The sequence below is a fragment of the Narcine bancroftii genome, chromosome 1 (assembly GCF_036971445.1).
Source record: "Narcine bancroftii isolate sNarBan1 chromosome 1, sNarBan1.hap1, whole genome shotgun sequence".
Taxonomy (NCBI): Eukaryota; Metazoa; Chordata; class Chondrichthyes; order Torpediniformes; family Narcinidae; genus Narcine; species Narcine bancroftii.
Window position 1 is genome coordinate 274,930,393 of NC_091469.1, and position 18,484 is coordinate 274,948,876.

At 38.3% G+C, this 18,484-nt stretch overlaps 1 protein-coding gene across 1 annotated transcript in view; it reads right to left on the reverse strand.

Moving 5' to 3' along the window:
- Window positions 1–18,484, reverse strand: part of LOC138744047 (serine/threonine-protein kinase BRSK2) — a 783,696-nt gene that overhangs the window by 140,013 nt on the left and 625,199 nt on the right. The window contains exons 5-6 of the mRNA XM_069899549.1: window positions 17,573–17,689; window positions 4,489–4,522 (exon numbers count right to left, since the gene is read on the reverse strand). Coding sequence (XP_069755650.1) covers window positions 4,489–4,522; window positions 17,573–17,689 — 151 coding nt within the window. The remainder of the gene's footprint in view (window positions 1–4,488; window positions 4,523–17,572; window positions 17,690–18,484) is intronic.

An 18,484-nucleotide genomic window follows, 5' to 3' on the forward strand; every position in this document is an offset into this window, starting at 1 on the left:
AACCAGAGTTGTGTCCCTGACCCAATGGATAATAGTCTTTTACTGCTTTGGTAAATAAGGAGTCCCTTTTCAGCCCTAGCCTTGTTGAATTGAAACAAACAAATGGAATGCAGTTAGTTTCTCTCTCCCAGTCAACATTTTAAAACTTGCATTCTCACCTGTAGCCTTCAAATCTGCTCTTAAAGTCTCAATTGTCTGCTTCCACCAGCCTGAGTTCCAAGTCACAACCACTCCCAGTGCATTTCATCTCCTCACATTGCCCCAGTCTTCTGACCATCTCGTTTCATTTCTCGCCTCACCTGTTCCTCGGACCATTTGCTTTTCACCACACTTTCTTTCCTTTCACTCCATCTGAACCCACAGTGATCATGTACGTCACAATCAAATCTCCTCTCAACTTTCTCTGCTTCAAGGACACCTCAAACCCCTGCCCCCACCTCACAAACCTAACTTTGTCCATCATTTCCAGAATCATTTTATTAAATCTGCGCCACATCTTGAGTCAGAGCTTTATGTTATTCCTAAAGTGTAGTGATCAGAAATATGATTGTGGCTTAACGAGTGTTTTATAAATATTCCACTTAACCTTCATTTTTTTGTATCTGAGCCCTTTATTTACAAATCACTGAATCTCATTTACATTACTAACTGCTCTCTCAATATTTGTCACTTTCAAAGACTTATTTAAGATTAAACCCAGGTCCCACTCTGCTTGTGTATTCTTTACATCTGATTCAAAGTTATTTTATTGTCATGTAATAAAACAGCTGTAATATTACACAAAATTGCCTCCAGTCTGACATAAGGCAAACAAAGATTCACCATCAGCAGAAATTGCCTGGCGCTCCTTACAGTCAGGGAAAGAGAGTCCCTTTAGAGCCAATGAATGTTTGTGGATTTTGCTTCCAGCACTCCCGCAGTCTCTGCATTCACACAGACTTCAGTCCAATCCATCGGCATCCTGAGATCCAGATCCAAACCTCCGATATGCTTAGAAAGCCTTCAGAGTCCAAGCCACCTTCTCGCATCCTGGTTCCGATACCAGATGTCCCTTCAAGCCAGTCTCCAGCAATCCGCAGCCTGGTGCGAGTCCTTTGACCGCAACTGCCAGCAGCCCGCCGACTGCACGGGTTCCTCATCTCGAGTCAACAATTGACTGCTGTCTATGTGTTCTTCAGCCACAGAGCCCCTCACTGGACCTCCGCTGTAGTTACCATCTCATAAGGTCATCTCCTCTGCTTCTCCTTCTCAAACAGGGAGTGGTCTCTCTGCTTTCTGGTGCCCTGCGGCAGTCCTCTACTTCTCTGGCATCTGCAACCCCTTGAAGCTGCTGTCGAACAGAGGCGCCGTCATCTTGGGTCTGCACTCGCTGGATTTCAAGATAAAACACCTTCAGGCTTCTTTAAAGCCTGTTCGGAGCCATTGGCAGTCGGACTGGGCAGTAGAAACCAACGGAAGAGAGCTGTGTCCCTGCTCCCTGCTTTCCACGGGACTGCTCCAACAGCATCACAATTATTTATTCTGTTCTGTTTAGTCACATTTTTCCACTTACTCTTCCTGCCAAAGTGCATTATTTCACCTTCCCCATATTAAATTTTCACCTGCCACTCAATAACTCAATCTGTCAGTCTTTCGGCACCTCTTGCAGTCAACAGTGAGTGTCTTCACTATTTACATGCCTTCAAACTTGATGTCATCTGCTAATTTTTAAATTTAATCATTTAGCTCATTGTTACATATCACAAAAAAAATGGACCCTGTATTAATCTTTCTGAAAGTCCAGTGACCAACTCTATCCAAAATAGTTACCCTGATAATCGTCTCTCCATGTCACCATTGACTGCCAACAAGCTGGGCATGGAGCCTGTTCCTGTGCTATCCCATGGGCCTCAAGGTTTCAAACAAGTATTTTATGTATAATTTGTCAAATGTCTTCAGAATATTCACATAGTGGACATCTAGTGCATTTGTTTTCTGAACCTTTGCAAAAAATTAAATTCAGATCAAACACCCGTTGACTTTGAGAAATCCCTGCTGGGACAACACCTTAAACCTATTAATCTCTTCTTATTTGGATTAGGTTGGAAGAGTTTTCAGCCCCATTTCTCAGAACATATTCAAACCAGGTGAATCATAGTCAATGGTTCTAATAGCTCAACACACTTTCAACTGGCCAAATCCACAGGAACGTAAGAGTGCCAGAGGGTATTAATGGAGTCTCCCTTTCCCCCAACCCCCATCAACATGATCTACTGGGATCGTCTTCTGAAGATGACGGCTCACACTAATCATCCAAGACACTCATATTTGCGAAACAATATTTATTTATTTGAATACATGTCCTGCATTTGTATTGACTCTATGTGTGTTATGTCTGGCTGTGTGACTACATGTTTTGCACCGAGGACCGGATAGCGCAGCTTCGTCTGGTTGCACTTGTGCAATCAGATGACAATAAACTTGACTTGAATTGACTTGTGTACCCTTTGTTGGAAATCCTATTAAGAATGAGCACCTCTCTCCTGCTTGGCATTCAGTTCATTTTGGACTTGGGCAGATAAACATTGATAGGTGAAAGCACGAGATGATTTGGAGGTTAGCTGCTGATGCAAATGATCTCCCTCTCTTTCACTAAACTCGTGAATGTGTCTGGAGTATTGATTTGCTGAGCAGATTCGTCAAAAACTCAGTTCCTCCGGCAGTGACTGCTGGCCCTAAGAACTGAGATCCCATTCATTTGAATAGGGTCATTAACCCTACAGAAAAAAAGTGAGGATATGCAGTTTATTTATTTAACTTTGTTTTAACATTCTTAAATACTTGCTAATAACTTTTCAGATGTTTTTTTTTTAACTATTGAAATCCATTCAACAGTTAGTGAACATACTCGTGCTTCACAAGTAAACACAAGTGCTGGCAGTACTCTCAAAATCAAGGTCACCATCACTCTCAGAATCCTTGGCACCTGACCACAGAAGGATACCTTTACTGATAAATGGCAGATAGGACACCTTGTTGCTCATTGTTGATTTAAAGTCATTGTGATTTTCTATTCACATCTGGAAGAGACATTTGGCCGCACTGCAGTGCTCCCAAAAGCACAGGCCCTGACCATTTCTACCATAAGTGCACTTAGCGTAAGGAAACAACCTCCATGTATTATTCTTTTGAAGCATGTGCCATTTCCAGTGCTTCCCTGGAACATGTTCCCTCCCATCATTGTGGTATACACTCATTCGTTACACTGCAGCCAGTACTCAGAAGGGTGCTGACTGGATTGTGGTCTGAAGTAAATCACAAAAATCTGTAGACGCTGTGGTTAAAGTAAAAAAAACCCAAAATGCTGGAGAAACTCAGCTGGTTAAACAGTGTCCTTGATGTAGCAAAGATAAATAAAAATACATAACCGACATTTTGGGCTTGAGCCCTTCATCGACATTTGGAAGAATTCTGGCAGGCATCCGAACAAAACGGTGTGGGGGGGGGGGGGTGGGGGAAGCAAAGGCAGGAGGTGTTTAAAAGGCTTCTTCCTGAAGCCAGAAATATGTTACTCATGTGGAAGATTCGACTCCCTAATACCAATTTTTCCTGAAATTGAGTAGCATAGAAGTGCTACACAAGCATTGTGGATTCAAATTTGCACCTTTATGAGAGTATCTTTAAATCACTGCAAGGAAAATTATGAATAAAAATTCACTGAAATGCTGGAGAAACTCAGCCGGTCTTTTCAGCGTCTATAGGAGACAAGGATATATTGCTGACATTTCAGGCCTGAGCCCTTTTCTGCTTATTCCCTGAAGGAGGGCTCAGGCCAGAAACCTCAGCAATATATCCTCCAGCATTTTGGTGTGTTTTTATTACCATCACAGCGTTTGCAGATTTTCGAGTTTCATGTGTGATGACATTATTTAATGATTTTATTGTATTGTATATGTTGAATGTTTATTGGTTTTGGAAGGGGTTGGGAAAGGAAGGTGGGAAAATGCCACTGTGTATATTTAAGAGGGAAATGTTTGTATGTATTTTGGTTGATATGGTTCACAGTGTGAAAAATAAAAAATTAGAAAAAAACTTAAGGAAGATTATTCACGCTGTTTTAAAGCTAGAAAATGAAACACCTGAAATTCTAGACCAGTGAGAAATAATCTCAAATGATGTAAACAAAAGGTGCATATTAGCTGAGGCTGCTAGATTTTATTTCCTTCTTGTGCCCAAAATATTTCCACCAGAACAAAATACAAAATGAAATATGTACATGTGGAAAAAAAACCTCCTTATAGCAATAAATCTGCTATTCCTTTAGCCTGCTTGTTGTCTCTATTTTGTGTCTTTTCAAACATAACTTCTTCCTATGCTTCATTAGACAAGGTATTTAGATGGTAACAAAAGAAAACAATGTTTGGTTGAACAGACTATTTCTCTCCTTGTGATGGTTCATATACATGTTTAAAAAAAAAGCAATGAAGTTTTTCCTTGGTACATGCTTACCCTGATGACTTCAGGACAGGCGTAATGGGGTGAGCTGAAAAAAAAATAAAAATAAATAGTCAATTTATTATACTGTGGAACTAAAGGCTGTTTAATATTTCATATTAGGTGTTGAGCACTTGTCACTGACAAATACTACATACATCAAAAATGCATAAAGTGATAGATTTAAAGATTAATGCACTTGGAAATAGATGTTACAAAAACATAAAAAATATTGTTGAGCACAACCTCTCACCACTAATGTTTAACTTACACATCTTGCATTAAATGCTGTACCATTTTAAGTAAAATAATACGCCTGAAAATTTTCCCAGCTCTCGCTGCTGTTTTGTGCTCAGAATGGGGCAACCATCTTTCCGGCTCTTTCCACGAGCCAGTAATTGGTCGAGTGGGTAATGTGGAGCTCTCGGCTGAGTTCTAATGTAGCCTATCACTCTCCTCTTGACCCTTCCCTTACAAACCGCTAGTGACTACCGTGGGACTCTACTTAGTTCCACATTTTAAAGGTAAATGTGTCCACCATTAAGAAGCGGTTCACAGTTTTGCATTACATTCTATTTTTGGACACACTCCAATATAGGAAGCAAGAACTTTTCTTGATACTATTTTGTTAAAAATGCATAAAGCCCTTTGCACGATAGCATATTTTCTTCAAACCACATTATTTGACCATTCACGTTATTTCACAAATGGAAATGTCCAAACAAGTGGCAATGCCAAGGGCAGCAGGAAGCACTATCACAGGTGTATTTACAATAATATGTCCAGAAGGAACGACACTCAAATGCTCACTAATGGATTGGCTTGCCCACCTCATTTTGACAAAGTGGTTATCGATATAAAGTGCTCCCTTAGAGCAAAAGAAATAACTAATGTATTTTTCAGTACAAAGGCCTGGAGTTAATTGGAGAATAAGCAGATGGTCAGTTAAGTACTAATTACAAATTACCTTCCCAATATACACTTAGCAGCATATAATTGCTATTGAAAATCATTATGATCCCAACCATTGAAAATGTATTTAACTGTACATTATTACTTTAAATCTGTAAGTTAATCATCCATTTAAACTGGTATTTTAATACCTACTAAATCTGAGGTTGTCTTTTACATTGTTAACATCAGATGTGTACTTTACATTGTGTACATCAGATGTGAATGGAAAAATGAAAAGGAAATTGTCCTGTAGTTTGTTTTTATATACTTAAATTAATGATGTGGATATATAATTAATTCATTTTTACATATATTACTACCAGATGGTGAGACACTGAGCATCAACATCTTTCATCCAGTAATTATCTTGGATTTTTCAGTCAGCAGTAAGCTGCCCACACTCACTACTGATCCCTGGGCTACCTTATTCGAGTTAAAAGAAGATGGCTAGATCCCCTTTACTGCTTCTGACGCATGATTAAAGTTCTCAATGCCTTTCTCAATGTCCCGTTCTCATCTGCAAGAGGTTTCTAGGAATCTATGGTGAACTTCTTTCAGGGAACTTTCAGCACATCCTTTAATCATACTCTCTATTTGCCTGGTATCCTCCTCCCACAACAGAGCTCAGAACTGAGAGTCCATATCTGGTGTCGTAGACAAAGCAAGTCGGGCATCAAGTTCAACAATGTAGATTGAGAGTAGCCAGGGCTTCACTATTGGGGATCTCAGCCTGAGGAGCTCACTGATAATGATTTATTCATCCTGCCAGTGAATTTGGAGGATTTTGAGAAGGCAATGTTGGTGGTATTTTTCTAGGGGTTTGAGAGGCCTGCTGCAGGTAATTCTAATCTCAGAAGCATACCACCCTGTGAATTATGGGTTTTGTTCCAGGTTTGAGGTGTTAATCTTCAAATATCTTTTTCCTTCACAGATTAAAAGCCATGCTGGCTCCATGAATGCAGTAGAACATTTTGATATTGATGTTTCCTATCATCGTCTTGCTGTGAACTTTTATTGTCAGAGAGTGGTGTGGTGCCTGCAGGAGGGAGTCAATGGTTAGAATGATGGATGGGGTAGAGTATTGTGGTTCTTGGCTATTGTTGCTGTAGTTATGTTGACAGAGTGGAAAGCATTCCATCAAATTCTTAATGCTTTTTGTAAATGATCGAAACAGTTTGTGGAATGTGGCGGTGAGTGATGTAAATGTTTATGCAGCTGGTCAGGTGAAGTTCCTGAACAATGACCCAGGATTTTGATGATGGGAGATTCTACAATACCATTGAATGTTCTTTAACAGGTTTGTTCATTGCCTGGCCCCCGAATAGCAAAATGTTACTTCCCACTTAAGATCAAGATTGAGAATTGCCTAGGCTTTGTTGCATGCAGATGAAATGTACTTTACTGTCTTAGAAGCTGTAGAAGGAACTGAACACAATGGAATAAACCTTAAGCATTCCCACAATAAGGAAAGTTATTAACTTGGAGTGATATTGGTAGATCTAGTTATCCAGCTACAAGAAGGAAAGTTGCAAAGGGTTCAGAAGTGATTCACCAGAATGTTACCAGAACTGGGGCTTGGCTGGGAGGGAAAGGCTGGATAAGTTTGGTTTTTTATTCCTTGGACTGAGATGTGACTTAACAGAGGTATACAAAGTCACGAGGGGGTTGGCTGAAGTAAATGATCACTGTCTTTTTCCTAACATAGATGATAGTAGAACCGGAGGGCCTAGGTTTAAGCTGAGAAGGAAGAAATGTACTATTTTAGAAGGGCAATTAGGCAGGAGCATCTTAACTTAATCTTGTCCCAACACCCGGCTTCCATGGAAATGGCAATAAGGTGGTACAGCAGTGCAGCCACTGCCTCAGAGCATCAGTGACCCAGGATCAATCCTGATTGATAGTACTGGCTATGTGGAGTTTTCCCATTCTTCTTGTGACACTGTATGTTGCCCCCAGGAACTTCATTTTCCTTCCACATCCTGAAGGTGTGCAGGTTAGTGGGTTAATTGGCTGTTGTGCTCAGTGTGTGGGTGAGCGGTGGAATCTGGGGAGAGTTGATGTTGATGGAATGTGGGAAGAATGAAATGGGATTAACGTAGGATTAGTGTAAGTGTGCGGTGGATGGTTGGTGCAGACTCAGAGTTCTGAAGGTCCTGACTCAATGATTTTATCGACAAATGGAACAGACTGGTCAGAAATCCAGGGGTTGACTCTCAAATTATAATTTTTCTTTTCCCACCTTTTTCTCCCAGCCACTTTCCTCCTCCACATCTCGTTGGAATCAGTTTACCCCGAGCAAATTGGGATTCAAATTTGACTCATTCTGACTTATGTTCCTGAAAGTTGCAACATTACCCAGCACATTTACATATATTCACTGTCTTCTTCCCATTCCTCCACAGGATAACTCCTTTCTCCCTCTCCTAGCTCTTCCATTCCCATATTCCAGCTTTGGCCATGTATATGTTTAGCTCTGGTCGGCTTCTGGGTCAACAGTGGCCGACCAGCAACATCCTGCCCTCACATGTCATTGCTTTGCCACAAATCTGCCTATTATACCTGTCAATATCTTTAAATCCGCCCATGAAGAATATACTGAAGGCATCATGATTTGGCCATCAACACAACTTCTACTTCTCATTCTGCTCAAAAGTGGAGTGAAGCTTAAAGTGCATGGGGTGTTGCTGGCCTTTTAAATGTGCAACATAAAGGCACACTCTTTTTATGATGTGTGCACCCTAGAAATCAAGTCATTGGAGACAGGAATATTTGATTAGTTTTAAATTGTCCGACAAGCAGAATCAGAACATTCCTATTTTCTAAAAGGATAATTTTGCGCCTTTTGCTACACTAAAATAAACCAAGTGATAAAACTCAGATTTTCTCCTTGTAAATGACAAATTCCAAGACACGAGCTGAGTTTGGATTCTCATTGAATTGTTTTCTTCCATCACACAAATGTAAGATATTGGTTGCAACAAAAAGGAAATGTAAAGAGCACAGGAAATTAATAGATTATGGACAATTGTAAGCAGTGAAATTAAAAAAATGATTATTATTTTTGTGATGGTGCTTGTGAGATTCACTGTACCTAGAAATTGTACCTAGAAAGTTAGTTGAAATATAGGTAAATGTATCATGATTTGCCCCAGTAAATAACAAATTCCTGTGATATGATAATTCTGCGATGCAATAAAATTACAGCACAGTCTGTTGGAGGGTTAATACTTAAATGAACAATTAACAGCATGATAAATGTCTGAATATTTCAATTTATTTGAATGCCTTTTTTTTGCTAACTAAACTTCTGGAAAGAAGTAGCTGCATTAATTGCTCCACATATGGAGCTATTTATCACTATAAATGATTATTAGATTAAAAAATGAATATTCTCATCACTCATTAATAATGAATATTCAGATAATCAATGTTCATGTGCAATAGCTGCAGAAAGAAGATACAGCTGTGCTTCTGGAGTAAATAGGTAGGAATTTGCTCTGGGTGATTTGTGGTTATGCGATGTATTTGATTTCCCAAACTCAAATCCATTGTCTTTTATGGAACTGAATTGCAGGAACATAGTACAATGGGCACCTATTATTGTGTTAGCAACCAAGAACAAATTTCTGTCCTCTTGTCTCATGATGGGAGTTTACTGAAAATAGGAATGTAAAACAGTCAGTGGTAGGCTACCTCCTGTTTGACCGTAGTACTGCACTCAGCTACTCAGCTACTCAGCTACTCAGTAGGGATCTTACTGCTCAATTTTAAAAATTTCGACTTACAGTTTTTCCCAGTGTGAATTTCTGATATAGTGACAGAATAGAATGGCCAAATAGGTCTGTTTCTGTGCTGTAGTGTTCTGTGGTTCTATGTGTGGTTAAAATATTGAGACTTGGCAGTTGTGTGCAATGATGTGTATAAACACTGAGAAGGGTAGATCTAGGATTCTACTACATTCAAGAAGCCAATTGTGAAGTGAAGTTTTCTGAAGTTAATTATGTAAAAATTCCTTGCTCTACTTTGTTTAGTTTTGTCTATTAATTGGATGGTATTTTATTAATTTCGATGGAATGATTTTTCAGGCATAAAATTTTAAGCCATAAAGGTTAGAGCCATTAGTGCAAGACAATGCAATAATTCTATTTCTAACACACAGTATCTGCATCCAGCACATTTTATGTCTAATTTAAAACTCTCACTATCAATCACCACTACCAACAACCAACTTGGGGTTGCAAAGATATTAGGTGGTTAACATTAGTTTGTTTTTTTTTCCACTTAGCAGCATAATTAATTTATTATCAATACATGGTTTGCATGACCTTGTGAAACAGATGTAAAATGGATGTGTTTTATTGTGGGCAGCTAAATATCAGGAAGGGATTCCACAGTCTATTCGAACTGATGGAGTTACGACTTTAGGAAGGTCACAGAGCTGGGTGATGTTGTGCTCTGCATTTTCCTTGAATTTTTAAAGAGTGAATATCATGTCCATAGCGTCTCCATCTTATGTTTACTCCATGAATGCAAGTCAGAATACAGTGGAACCCTGATTTACCGCGACCCGAATGAACGCAAACCTGGATATAACGTGATCAGTCAGTGGACCCCTTTTTTCCCTCTTTCCAAAATTGAAATTGTCAGCAGATCAAAATGGAATGCACCGTTAGAAGACAAAAATCTTTCTCAGAGAAAAATAAGTTTCACGCACTTGACGCAATCAAGAATAAAAGTCAAACCCAAGTTGCACGTGACCTCAGCATACCTGAATCAACACTTTGTGGCTGGAAATCTCAGGAAGTTAAGTTACACGCTTCACTTTGGAAAGTTGAGGAAGAGGCGGAATTAAAGTCCAAATGCATGAAGACAGCCAAAGATGTCAGCCTCAATGATTTGTTCAAACATGCTGAGAAGTCCTTCCAATTTCCAGGCCTATTCTCAAAGCTCAAGCCGAGAAGTTTGACCAGCTGATCAACAGAGAAACCTCACAGTTCAAAGCTAGCAATGGTTGGCTAGACCGGTTTAAAGGTCATCATGGGATTTCTCAAGTGTTAGTGTCTGGAGAAATTTGCTAAGCTGACAGTGCCGCTGCCAGCGAATACCTGGCAAAACTAAAAACTCTCTTAGAAGGTGACTACATTGAAGAACAAGTGTACAACTGTGACGAAACAGGCCTCTGCTACAAGATGATCTCAGACCACTCATTGTCGAGCAAAGATGACGCCCATCAACGTGAAGGGCTCAAACAACGCAAAGATCACGTGACATTGCTGTTTTGTATTAACAAGACTGGAATATATAAGTTAAAACCACTCATGACTGGCAAATTTTGGTTGCCCTGCTGTTTCCACCATGTCAACATGAAGTTGTTACCGTTCAAGTACACACAGCTGGAATGCTTGGATGACCAGTGTTATCTTTGAGGATTGGTTTTATGTAACTTTTGTCCCTGCTGCCCGCGCTCATTTGTGTAAGCAAAAGCTAGAACCCAAAGCTCTTTTTTTGCTTGACAAATCCCGCCCACCCGCCAGCTACCAGCCTAGTAAGCTGCGACAGAAAGATCTGAGTGTCTTACCTCCCAAAGAACACTACATCTAAGATCCAGCCCCTAGATCAGGGGATTATCTCTGTGTTTAAGCAGAATTACAGTCAAGAATTAATTTGTAGAATTGTAGACAAATCAATAACTCTGGAAGACTATCGGAAAAGCATGAATGTTAAGGAAGTTTGCTACTAAAAATCTAAAGAGAGAATGTGTAGAGAAGGATATAACAAAATTAGAAAGAGAATAACAGATATCAGGAACACAAAAAAAGAACCTTAGAGAACAAAAAGTTTTAATATAATATGCTACAAACATACAGAATGGAAAAAATGATATTAATTATGAAACAAAAATATGATGAACTAGGAGAATGGGCACACAAAATGTTATCTTGGCAGGTTAAAGCAGAGGAGTCATTCAGAATGATAAATCCCATAGAAACAGAAGCTGATACTATTGAGAAAAAAAGAAATAATTAATACATTTAGACAATACTATGCCCTCTAGACAATTCTCACTATAAGTCAGAATTAGTAAGAGATTAAAATGAGATGGAAGAATTTTGAACTTCCTAAACTAGAAGAGAGAGAAAAGGATGACTTGGATGCACCTTTTACAAGGGAAGAAATAGAGAAAGCTCTGGGTATTTTGTAAGGTAATAAGTCCCTGGGGGAAGATGGGTTCCCTCCTGAGTTCTATAGACAATTTAAAGATTTGTTGATGCCCCTTTTGATGGATGTGTCAGATTAGGTGGTAGAGACCCAAACCCTCCTGGAAACCTTTTCAACTGTTATAATTATGGAGCTGCCGAAGAAAGGTAGAGACCCCGTTAAAAACTTCATCATACAGACCAATATCCCTCCTGAATACAGACTATAGAATTCCACCAAAAGCACTGCCCAACAGACTGGGTGAGTATTTACCAACATTAATACATCTAGATCAGGTGGGATTTGTTAAAAGAAGACATTCCTCAAAAAGCCTAGGTAGATTATTCAATATAATACATTTGGCAAAATCAAGGTTGAATCCAAACTTAACTATTTCTCTAGATGCAGAAAAGGCATTTGACTGACCAGAATAGTCTTTCTTATATAAAACTTTGGCAAAATTTAGTGTAGGTATAAAATTTATAAATTGGATAAAAAACTCTTTATCATAACCCACAAGTCAAAATTATAATAACCAAATGTCAACTATTTTTCCCATGAGTAGATCAAGTAGACAGGGATGTCCTCTATTACCAGCATTATTTGGTATTGAACCTCTGGTGGAGAGTATAAGAAGAGATATTAAGGGCTTCAAAGTTGGACAGTAAGAACATAAAATTAGTTTATTTGTTGATGATGTGCTATTATATATGTCTGACCCAGCTGAATCACTGATAAGATTACAAACAATATTAGAAAAATATGGAAGAATATCAGGATATAAAATAAATATGGATAAAAGTGAAGCAAAGTGTTAATCTATAAATAGGCTATTAAAGTTAACAGATTCATTGCAAATCAATGAAGACACTTCCCCTTGACCTCTGCAAAAAAGCATTTATTTTCCCACCGTAACTGTAATTTTTGGCACTCCCTTTCTATTTTCTGTCTTTTCGGTTCGGCCATGTTTAATCAACTGAAGTAAGCATTTTGTTTTTAAACTGAGGTAAACTTTTTCATCTCTGAGTAACATTTCAACAGTCAGTCTAGTAGTTCTTCAAAATGGCAACGATATCTAGTGTTGAAATGAAGAGATGTAATGTACATACAGTTCAATTTATTGTTAGAGACTATGCTCAACAGGCTATATTCTATTTTAATTTTAAAATTCACCCTGAATTTTTAAACATTTAAAAAATAAATTAAATTTTTAAAAATGAATTTTTAAGTGGTACTTAAAAATGGGCAATGGGCTGCAGTTGGCTTGGGGGGCATAGATTGGCCACCCCTGTTCTATAGTAAGCCTCAACTCCTCTTCTGTGATGAGTTACCCCGAATTCCCTGATCTTTCAAAGATTTATCTACCTCCTCTTTAAACACAAAAATAATTTGAAATGTAATATTCTTGTCACTGAGTGCAGCCATATCTCTTTGTGAAACCTGCTACACAATAAAATCTTCTGGCTCTATCATCTTGTTGTCAAACTGATTTATCATTTTATTAGCACACTGAATGAACTCTATTGAGAATGCCACTAGTACCCTGAAAAATGGTTTGTTGATATTCTGGATACGTCCTCTGTAGCTGTTGGTAATAAAGCAGTGGGCCTATTTTTAGAGTTATTTCTCTTAAACTATGTTTCTTTTTTTGATTTTGTCCACTTAGCTGGTGCATGAGCAAGAATATTATTAACAGACATTCAGAGATGTAGCTGTACTCTGTTGTTAGAAGTACCAGGATTTGACAGGTGAATTCTTTATTCCTTTTTCTTAAAGGGATTATAATTGATCAGACTGAAAGCAACAATTTTGCCAACTCCTGATCCCTTGGTAAGAATGGTCCACTTTCAATGCTTGAAGGTGGCTGGCCAGACCCTATCTTCAACTTTGCCTTCAACCACAGGAGGGACATGCAGAGAGAGCAGAAAAAGATGAGGGTGTCTTTCAACCCAAATACAAAATGGAAAGAAAGATGCCAATGTGAGAACACCAGACCCACAACTGCATCAATTGCAGCTGGAGAATTCATTCATTTCTTAGACCACCATGGAATTTGCAAACACTATCTCAGTCAGCTTGTGTGCTTTACAAATGGAGCAAGCAACAAAACTACAATGACTTAAGGCATCTGAAATCCTGCTCATTTGACCACATTGTGGGCACTTAGCCGTGTAAATCCCCTTGTGGCAATTTTACATGGCATATTAGCTGCTATGACATAAATAGCATTTCTTTTTATTTGAAGAAAAAAAAAACCCAAATCTCTATGAATAACATGACTTCTTGTTCCAGTGATAAGAAAGTAAATATTTTCAGCCTCATCAAAAGACGAAATCCCTCACATGTGATAATTTCTTGATGAAGTTCTTGTGGCCTCACTGGTTTTGCACACAGCATGTACTCTTATTAGTTATAATGGTATGTTTTCATGTTGAAGCTCATTGATATAAAATTTTCAAAGCACAGTGGGGATGGAGTCTCAATTTACTCAGACAGTGATAGGAAATACACATAGAATTTTCGAGAAAAACTTTATTGATATAACAGCATTGTTCTTAATTAATGATACACTGTAACAACAAAATTGCACACCCTGCTTTGTAGCGATTATTCTCATTTTGTTAATGCAATGAACTGGAAAAAAGCTGAGATGGAGAAACCCTCCCCTTTCTCAATAATTTAATTATTGTAGTGATGCTTTGGCTTAGTGCTTTATAACTCTTGGAGGAAGATTTAATTTAGCACAGAATGATGAGACTACAGACTTGACTAATCTGCTGCCTGAATATGAAATTAATTTCTAGTAGGCAAATGCTCCACACAAATTATGTACAATTTTGCATGAGGAGACATGAAGGGCAACTCCTGAAAGTGTCTCTTTGGTTTGAGATGCATCATTATTGCATAGCATTAGATGGTTCCCTTTTACACAAGCCTATGATCTTGGAGAGTTGGATTATCTTATATCTGCAATGGCATCAAAGACAACTATTCAGCCTGCTGAGTCTATGATAGCTCTAAAGAGAATAATCCAATTAGTGCCAGTTTTCCTCTTATTATTTACCCTGTAGCCATGTAATTTATTTTTTCTCATACATGCTTTAACTCCCCATTAATTTTGTTTTGACATTAAACTACACGAAACAAAAGAAAATTAACCTGTAGCATATGTTTGGAATGTGGGAGGTAACCAAAGCAACCAGAGAAAACCCACGTAGACGCAAAGAGAATGTTTCTAAAGAATTAGGTCCTAGGCATCAACTTCCCTTACTTTGAATTCAAGATTCAGGGGAAAAAAATCAAACCATGTCAGAGGATATGCAGGATTGCACATATATCTCAATATACACAAAGCAATTATATAGACCAAAATCAGGAGAGCTTTAGGAGTGAGATTTGTGATCAATGACTGCAAGGTTTCAAACATATTTAAACCTATGTTCATTTCTGAGAAGGATTTACTTGAAAGAATTATTCATTTAGGTGCCCTGCTGTTCAGTGTAGGCATTCATGTCTCTCCATCTGTCACGATCTCTGACCCCCCCGAATTATAGTTGTTGCCTTCCCTGTTTTCCTTCAGTGAAGGCTCCTCCTTTGAGCTGAAACTGTAGTTGATATTGAATTCATGATTATACAAGGGAAAAACGCTAAAGTGGTTTCTCGTTGCCTTCTTCAGTTGCAGTGTCTATACTGGATGGGTAACCCATAGCCTAGGGTTGGTACTATGGGGCATTCATGGGCATTGCCCCCCCCAAGTGAAGCTGTACCTCTCCAAATGCTTGCGGCCATTGCTCACCATCAGACCTACCCCCGGTCCACCTGAAGGTGGACCTACACTTCCTTTCACTGAGCAATTGCACAGCACTGACACTGGCATTGCACAGTACCAGCAAAAGAATACTGAATATAAAATCAAAGTGTGTGAATGTTATTTAAATGATTTATAATTGAGGTTTGTATTTGCAGTGGTGCCAGAAGGTTGAGAGATGTAACAAATACCAGACAGATGTTTGTTCTGCATTTTATAGCATTTCTCAAAAAAGTCTGCAATTTTCTGAAAATACTATGAGCATTACAGAATTTTGATTGGACACACAAATCTAAAGCTAACTGTTATATGGTTCAGATAAACTTCAGATATTTAACCTTGTCTTCCTTGATCTAATTTGAGACTAAAGATTATGGCAGTGGTTCTTAACCTTTTTCTTCCACTTAATTTCCACTTCAAATAATCCCTTACTAACTCAAAGCACCTACGTCATCGGTTGCCGTCACTTAAGGATTACTTAAGGAGACTTGTGAGTGAAAAAAATGTAGAGAACCACTGGATTGTGCCCTACTCTTGATTGCTCTCTCATAGCATCTGCGAGTGTTGGATGAGGTACAGAACTACATTAGGCTGTAATGTCGTCCATGATTGAAATGCCAGAGTCACTTACATAATAGATGTGCCTATGAAGAAGCATCACTTGAAAAGGTGTCAGAAAACTCGTCTCACCAGTAAAATCACATTGGACTTTGGATCAAAATTGCTCCATTTTTGGTGAGCATGGAAACAAAGGGATAAATAGTCTTACTTCTCTTCTGTGCAGTACATTTTTATGATTTTAAGAAACAGAAGGTCATGAACACATTCTTGATTGCTGCAAAAAAACTAATAACTGTACAGCGTTCTCCGTTGCCAAAATTCAGTTCCTTTCACTTCAAATGAGTTCCTGCCGCAGAATTTTCATGAGAGATGGGGAGAAAACTAATGCAAGATCCAAACAATGTTGTAAAAAGATGCTTAGCATTCTGTTTAAACATTTTTATTGAAAGCCTGATATTTCCAGCAATGTGGTGTGAACAGAATACAGCAGCACCCATGACTAGAACTTTAAAAATCCACAGACTGTAAAGCCCCTCCTATCCAGCACCTATGGGGATTGGTAGACGCTGGATAGGTGAATTTTCCAGTTGCTTGAGATTGTGCGTTGAGTGATTGGTGAACTAACGGCGAGGCTGCCAATTTAGAATTTCCGTATTTTTTTACCTATTTATTTTCTGCGATTTTTTTGGTGCGGTTGCTTGAATTAAGATAACAGGGTTTTTTAAAATACTGTATCTATTGTGGTGAATATGTAGAATTATTTTAGAGTTTTAACCATATAACCATTTACAGAGTGGAAACAGGGCGGTTCACTTGTTGAGTGCCTTCCACATATTCTCCAACATAATACCTGAACAAAGCTCATGAAAGACAATAATTCTGTTTAATTCATTTTTTTTTCTTTTACACACTGCACTCACTAATATGTTTTTGTGTCTGTTTGATGATTCCACTCTTTGTAGTATCTGAACACGGAAAGATACCCGCCTTCCTGGCTGTTCATTGAGATGGATTAGGATACATTCCCCAATGAAAAATTATTTTGCGCAATGTTGTCATTTGAACTTAATAGCCTCATATATTTTGCAGAGTTGCAATTTGTTGTTGTCAATGTTATAAAGAGTTACTTGTCTGACATAGAGTATATGAATTATTACTATCACCATTTTTTGAATTAAAAGCAACAGCAAGTGTTGTTTATAATAGTTAAATCCTGCTAAAATGCTAAACACTGAAAATCAAAATCAAGATTGAAGTTCTTGATAAAAAAATCTTTGAAGTTTGACATCACGGTGAATCACACTGTATTGTACTATGAATTATAATACACACCAACTAAATAAATACGTTTTCAAAACAACACATGCTGTTTGACCTGCTGAGTTTCCCCAGCAGAGCACATTAAGCTTCAGATTCCAGCATCTGCAGTCTCCTGTGTATCTCAAGTTTTCAAACCTGTTACTTGTGCATTTATATTACCATTTGCATCAAAATAATCTACATTTTTCACAAGACAGTAAATTTCTGAAGCACTCAAGTGTTAATTTTCTTTATTACAACAGCAAAATGTGAACTCACCCACAGCTGGTTTCTAACAAGCTGTCGCCAACCTGCAGTGAAGCCATTCCGAAGTCTGCTATTCTAATGTTATTCTTTTCATCCAACAATAAATTTTCTGGTTTCAAGTCCCTGTGGCTGGAGGGGAAAGAGCGAGAATTACTAAGGTTTGTTCTAACAACCTCCAATTAAGTGGAAAGAACCAAGATACATTTAATTCCTTCAAGCCTGGTCTTGCTGAAGTCGTTTTACTACTTTCAATCACTCCATTTATTCAGCTAAATCTTTGACAGTTTTGCCATCCAAGGTAGGAAAACCTTAGAAGGGAACATTTTCCCAAACGATAAAAAGAAAAATTCTGCATGAATAAATAACCAAATAATACATAGCGTATCAAACACTTATTTGCCAATTTTTACATTCCATCCGCACATGTGGCTCCATTAAAAGCACGCAGATATCTGAAAGATGATGATCGATTTTTCATCGGCATACATTGAGCATCAGTATCCTCATGTTTCAAGCATAAATAAAATGCAACAGAGGCAAATTTGCATGTGCTTCTCTGCCAGTTTTTTTCTGGGTAGCCCCAATGCCTGTTAGACACAAGAGTAAGGCCTGAGATGAATGGAAATGCAAGTCCTGCATCCACTTCAAAAAAAATTTAGTGAGTCTTATAACAGTGTGGGTTGTGTGAACTCTGATGGGTATTTTAGTCCTTCAAAATTCTTAAGGCCAACATAGAAGGCACCAGTTTGTTTCAAACTTTATGTTAAATGGAGTACTATAATCATCTCAATAATACTTTAGCTAACTCCTCTACATACCTCTCTCACACGGTTAGTGTAGTGGTTACCGCAAGGCTTCTACAGAGCCAGTGATCGGCACCAGGATTCAAATCCTGTGGTCTCTGTATGTCCTCCCTGTGTCTGT